General features: G+C 44.3%; 1 protein-coding gene across 1 annotated transcript; it reads right to left on the bottom strand.

Moving 5' to 3' along the window:
• Window positions 1-828: 828 nt before the first annotated feature.
• On the bottom strand, window positions 829-3,009 carry LOC123135609 (catalase isozyme 2). The gene is made up of 3 exons (XM_044554759.1): window positions 2,891-3,009; window positions 1,260-2,669; window positions 829-1,138 (listed from the first exon to the last, which is right to left on the bottom strand). The coding sequence occupies exons 1-3, from the start codon at window positions 2,903-2,905 to the stop codon at window positions 1,079-1,081; spliced, it is 1,485 nt and encodes a 494-aa protein (XP_044410694.1). The 5' UTR covers window positions 2,906-3,009; the 3' UTR covers window positions 829-1,078.
• Window positions 3,010-6,408: the final 3,399 nt, after the last annotated feature.

The raw sequence follows: 6,408 nt of genomic DNA on the forward strand, positions 1-6,408 counted from the left end.
GGGTATGGGTATGAAATTATACCCATGGATAACCCAATGGATATCCAATAAATAAATAAATAAATAAATAAAACCCTATAATATGCAGATAAATAATTATCTTAAGTTCTTAACTAGCCCATGGACCACTGATTAGGACCTTTAATTGTGTGTCAGTTGTCATTGTGAATTTTTTATGTAAGTGCAAACCTGATTGTTATGGATGGGTACCTAAATTAAGACCCTTTTCTCATCTTACTTTTGTCATGTGAATGCTATATATTGTACCCACCGGATACCCATTGGGTATAAGATACCCGATAGGTATGGGCATGGGTACCAATTTGTACCATGGATATAGAAGTGGGTGGATATAAAAAAAAGATTTGAGTATGGGTTTGGGCAGAAAAGGGTCGTACCCACTCATACCCTACCCATTGCCATCCCTAACCATGAGACATGCATGCCATCGACAGGGACGCATGAACCATTGCATCCGGCCACTCGTCCGAGATCAAATGGCCCGAGAGAGCCGTGGCATCCATTTTTTTTCCTTTGTACTCCCTCCGCTTTAAAATATTTGTCTTGGTTTTAGCTGAAGTTCAAACTTGAACTAAAACTATGACAAGCATTTTGAGACGGATGGAGTATTTTGCTTACATTGGGGAATTGTTCTTTTGGGGCACGTAGCAAGTGCACTTTTGAATTTCTGCTCCTTTGTTACTCAAAGTTGTCACAAAAGGTTCTGTAAAACAAACTTTGATGTGGTTAGCAAACCGAAAACAGAGTCATCTTGTTCCATCCAGAACAGCAAATATCATGTGAGGCAAAGAAGAATACACGTTTGGATTTGTAAGCTCCAAAGCACACACTTTAATTTCGTTTGCTGGATTACAAGTAAGTTACTGCAACATAAAAGAAAAGGATCACCCCAAAAAAAACATAAAAGAAAAGGATAGTAACTTATTAGTAGCAGCACGGTAGGTAATCGACCACATGATCCACATTATAGCTGGCATGGTCTCTTATTGCTGGTCCATGATACCTATATATAGCACAAAGTTTACACACAGAACGGTCCATCCATCATCCATCCACATCACATGCTTGGCTTCACGTTGAGACGGTTGGCCACCTTCATGCCGCACGACTTGTCACACTGCATCCATCCACAAATCAATCGATCGAGTGAATTATATATTGATCACCAACTGAAGAACATTCAGCGTAAATCCTCCCATGGATTCATGCATGCATGAATAATTATTGAGTTTAATTACCTTGGAGAGGAAGTCGATCCAGATGACGCGGAGCTCGTGGCTGACCTTGGGGCGGGCGAGCGCGTCGGCGAAGCGGCGCACGAACCTGTCCTGCCGGTCGGGCGCCCAGCTGCGGTACCTCTCCCCGGGCTGCACGAAGTCGTTCTCCTTCTTGATCCTCGTCTTCTCCCTTTTCCCGACGACGGGCCGCGTCGGCACGGGGAAGCTGGCCGGCTCGGCGTGCCGGAGCGGCGCGTGGCGGGACGGGTAGTAGTCCACCTCCTCGTCCCGGTGCATGAAGTTCATGGCGCCGTCGTAGTGGTTGTTCTTGAAGCCGCACTTGGGCGCGTTGACGGGGAGCATCAGGTAGTTTGGCCCCAGGCGGTAGCGCTGCGTGTCGGCGTAGGCGAACACCCTGCACTGCAGCATCTTGTCGTCGGAGTAGTAGATCCCGGGCACGACGAGGCCGGGGCCGAAGGCGAGCTGCTCGTTCTCGTTGAAGAAGTTGTCGACGTTGCGGTCGAGCACGAGGCGTCCCACGGGCTGGAGGGGGACGAGGTCCTCGGGCCAAGTCTTGGTGTCGTCGAGCGGGTCGAAGTCGAAGCGGTCCTCGTCGTCGGGGTCGATGACCTGCACGAAGAGCTTCCACTCGGGGAAGTTGCCGGCGTCGATGGAGTCGTAGAGGTCCTGGGTGGCGTGGCTGTGGTTCTTGCCGCCGACGAGGGTGGCCTCGTCGTCCATGAGGCAGCTGACGCCGCAGGTGGGGCGCCAGTGGAACTTGACGTAGTGGGCCTTGCCGGCGCGGGAGACGAAGGTGTAGGTGTTGACGCCGAAGCCGTCCATATGGCGGTAGTCGGTGGGGATGCCGACGTCGTCGAAGAGGAAGAAGAAGGTGTGGAGGCTCTCGGGGTGGTGGGAGAGGAAGTCGAAGACGCGCCAGTACTCCTGCACGTGGGACTTGGGGTTGGGCTTGAAGGCGTGGATGACGTCGGGGAACTTGATGCCGTCGCGGATGAAGAAGACGGGGAAGTTGTTGCCGAGCAGGTCCCAGTTGCCCTCGCGCGTGTAGAACTTGACGGCGAACCCGCGCGGGTCGCGGATCGTCTCGGGCGAGCCGCGCTCGTGGATGACGGTGGAGAAGCGGACGATGACGGGCGTGCGCGCCCCCGGCGCGCGGAGGAAGTCGGCGCAGGTGAGGCCGGTGACGTCGTGGGTGCACTCGAAGAAGCCCTTGGCGGAGGCGCCCCGGGCGTGCACCACCCGCTCCGGGATGCGCTCGCGCGCGAAGTGGGCGATCTTCTCCAGCAGGTGGTAGTCCTCCAGCAGGATGGGGCCGCGGGGGCCGACGGTAAGCGCCTCGTTGTCGTTCCACACGGGCTGGCCGGCGTTCGTCGTCGTCGTCTTGGTGTCGAAGCTGCTCGACGGCCGGAACTGCACGCCATGGACACCCACAGAGCGCGTGTCAATTATCAGCTAGCCGACTCTAGTGAGCTACGGAGCAAATAATTAACACTAGAGTAGTATGAAATCGACAGTATCTTTGTGAATTATTAAGAACACCATCTACTACCAACATGCTAGAAATGGTGATGAATCAGTTAACTATTATAGCGTGAGATCTGCTGATGTCTACAGTAATTAAGTAGGAGTACCTTGCAGGGATCCATCCTTCCTTGAGTGAAGTAGCTCAGCTAAGCTGGGGGGGAGTGTGGCGAGCTCACTCACTCTCACTGCACTGATCTGCCACTACAAGTGAGCTCGAGCCGGTCTTAAATAACGGCGGGGGGTGAGGTGGCGTGGCCGCCCGGCTGCCGTGGCCACCCTCTGACAGGTGGGCCCCATGACAGGCTGCAAGGTGGGATGGGCCTGCAAGAAGACAAGAGAGGATAAGGTGTGGTGGGCCCGCCACGTTTGGAAAAGTCTGTAGCCGGGATAGATGCGGGTGCACCGCATCGTCGCTCCATCGTCATCCAGTTCCGTGCAAATACAGAACCGGCTGCTATGCCGACGTGTGTGTGCATATCTCTTGTTGATCTGTTGCACTCACCCACCGCCAGACTCGATGCTAGGAATGCAGTAGTGTGATTTACTACCTCTGGAAAGAAATATAAGATCGTTCCCATCACTATTTTTAGAATGCAGTGTAATTTACTCTCTTTGTAAAGGAATATAAGAACATTTAGATCATTAGAGGGAGTAGTGAAAATTGCGGGAGAGTGTAGTGCAGATGGAATGCAACGCCTTTCCAACCTCGTCGATTTGTGAACGGGTTTTTTTTTCGCAAAAAAAAATGTGAACAGATTTTGGGATCTAGGCACACCAAAAATCACTTCCTTTAATTCAGATTTTTTTTAGTTTTTAAAAATAATGAAAAAAAATCATACACATTGGTGTTCGTTAGAAACTCGCACATATAAACTTTGATATTATGATGATTTGAGTGGGTGAAAATGAGAAAAAACAGGGATCTTTTTTTTGGGGGTGAAAAATCAGAGATTTAGACTTTAAGTTTCATTTTCTCATTTCATGCAGGTCGCAAATGATCATATTATTTTAAGAAAGCTTACATGGGTATATTTTAACTCACTATATACGTGAGTTCTTTTCTAATTTTTTTAAAAACTGGATATGCCGAGACCATGGACCGTTCAAGTATTTTTGCCATCAATTTCATGGAAAAAGTAGGTATTAAGCATTAGATCATGTTAAGATTACTGAATATGTGCATACGCACAAGGCTTCTCTTCAAGTGATAGAAGAACGGTTTCTCTTTTTATATCGTGCTAAACATAGATGAATGGTTGCCCTTGATATTTTTTTTTGCAACAATGGATCAAAGAAACTGATTGAAATGAACACTAGAAACACATTCATAGAAAAACAACAAACACATCAAGTTTTCACACAGGAAACTTCATACGCAGGATGTTACATTTACCATCACTAGTGCAGAACCGGGCAATATCACCGGTTCATAAGGCCCTTTAGTGCCGGTTCCATAACGGGCACTAAAGTGTGGTCACTAAAGGCCCCCCCTCCTTTAGTACCGGTTCTGCACGAACCGGTGCTAAAGGGAAACCATGTGGCACGAGCCAGCTCCGGGGGCCTGGAGCCCTTTAGTACCGGTTGGTAACACCAACCGGTACTATAAGGTTTGGGGTTTTTTAGTTTTATGATTTCTTTTTCATTTAATTTTGTGTTTCCATTTTAATTCTTTTTCGTTTGCTGGTATTTTACGATACTACACATTGTAAACGTTATGCATATATATATATATATAAATAGAATTTCTAGTAGAACCAATCATCAAGTTCAACATGATTGTCATGATATTATAAGCATTCATATATAACACCACAAAAGCAAATCACTTAAGTTCAGAACGAAAAACACGGATATGAAAGGCCAAGTACTAATTAAGAGCAGCATGAAGAACTAGCTAAATCACTCCTGCTAGCTACTCTCTCTCTGGTAAAATAGCATAGAACATGTGTAGCTCTCCTGATTGATCATACTGGAGCATGCCGATGAACCTGTCTCCTAATCGTGGGCTGCGCTTCTCATTGCTGCCCCCTAGTACTTCTCTGCGATCATTAACAATTTTCCTCCAATCTTTCACTATTAAGCATTCATCGCTTCTAGAAATCCTGAATGCATTCATGTGCAATGCAGGATATCTTGGCCTTAAGCTAACAATTGACATCTGACCTTTAGTCTCGACCCCCTGAGGCACAACTGTCATCGAGAGTCCCTGTTGAAGAACATCATATAGTACTTAATTAATATACTCAGCAATGAAAGTTAAAAAAAAAATATGTAAAATATGCACTGAGGACAAATAGTAAATATCTTACCATCATTCCTAAATAGATGTGACCGTAGTTCAATACCATCACTATTGGTCGCATGTTTTGAGTACTAACATTTCCAAGTGCAGGAAAAAAATTTGTCTTGACAGTATGAAGATCCTCAAGCCATGAAACATAATGACTTATCTCCTCGCAGTTTAGTTCAGCTCCGGGACAGTAGAAGGTCCTGGCTACCAAGTGCCGGACATGTTTGGTTGAATGGAGATAAGCTGTCAATAGAAATTAGTTGTCAGCTATTTTTGAAATAAGCAATATCAAAGACAAAAATATATTTGAGAATACTCACATAATGGTAGAACTGGAGGCGTCTGCACATCGACCCATATGTCTCTATTACCTTCAATATCATCTTCCGGACGAATATTAAAGGTGATAACCATACCAGGCTCAAATGCATAAGCCTTGCATAGTGCTTGCCAAGTTTTGCATTTAAAATAGGTGTACGTGTATGCATTGTATACTTTAACGTTGAAAGTATAACCATCATGCTCAGTTTTCAGGTAAGCTCTCTTTACCTCCATAGTTTCCATATCTTTGAAACTTATCTTATGCAAGACAAAAATTCTTGCATGGCATGGGATCCGCTAGTAGAATAGTGAAAATTAAAAATTATAAGTCAAGCAAATGAAGCATATATAAGTCATGTTTAATTACGAAAACAGACTTGTCGTTGTGACTTACTGTATCGAATTCGAAAGTCTCATCCAGCTTGATGCTGAATCGCCTACCATCAATAAGGAAATTTCTGTCGCACTAGCCGCGCTCGTCTTCACAGTATGTGCACATGCCGAAATTTTTTCCGTCGTCAGACGACATTTCCTATGTTCATATTAGGCGAAACATTAAACACTTACTAATTCAATTAATTCAACTACTTCTATTAATTCAACTAATCATTTACTAAAAATAAACTAGTTATATTAATTCAATTAGTTCAACTAAGCATTTACTAAAAATAAACTAGTTATATTAATTCAATTAGTTCAACTAAGCATTTACTAAAAATAAATTAGTTCTATATATTAATTCAACTAGTTCAACTAAGCATTTACTAAAAATAAACTAGTTCTATTAACTTTTCTATCTAATTCATCTAACATTCGACATTAATCTAACATTTATATAAACTCAAAATATATAAAAACATTAAATAAACAGAAAAACTCATTAACAAATAATATTTTAATTAGATAATCAAATCTCAGATACGACAATTTTCTTACTAAAAATAAACTAGTTATATTAATTATTCAACTAGTTCAAATCTCATATACCTAAATAAACTAGTTCAACAATTTTCT

The sequence above is a fragment of the Triticum aestivum genome, chromosome 6B (genome assembly GCF_018294505.1).
Source record: "Triticum aestivum cultivar Chinese Spring chromosome 6B, IWGSC CS RefSeq v2.1, whole genome shotgun sequence".
Lineage (NCBI taxonomy): Eukaryota > Viridiplantae > Streptophyta > Magnoliopsida > Poales > Poaceae > Triticum > Triticum aestivum.

Coding starts and splice junctions, on each gene's coding strand:
- LOC123135609 (XM_044554759.1), bottom strand. Junction 1,139..1,259: donor GGATCGACTTCCTCTCCAAG/GTAATTAAACTC, acceptor GGATGGATGCAG/TGTGACAAGTCGTGCGGCAT.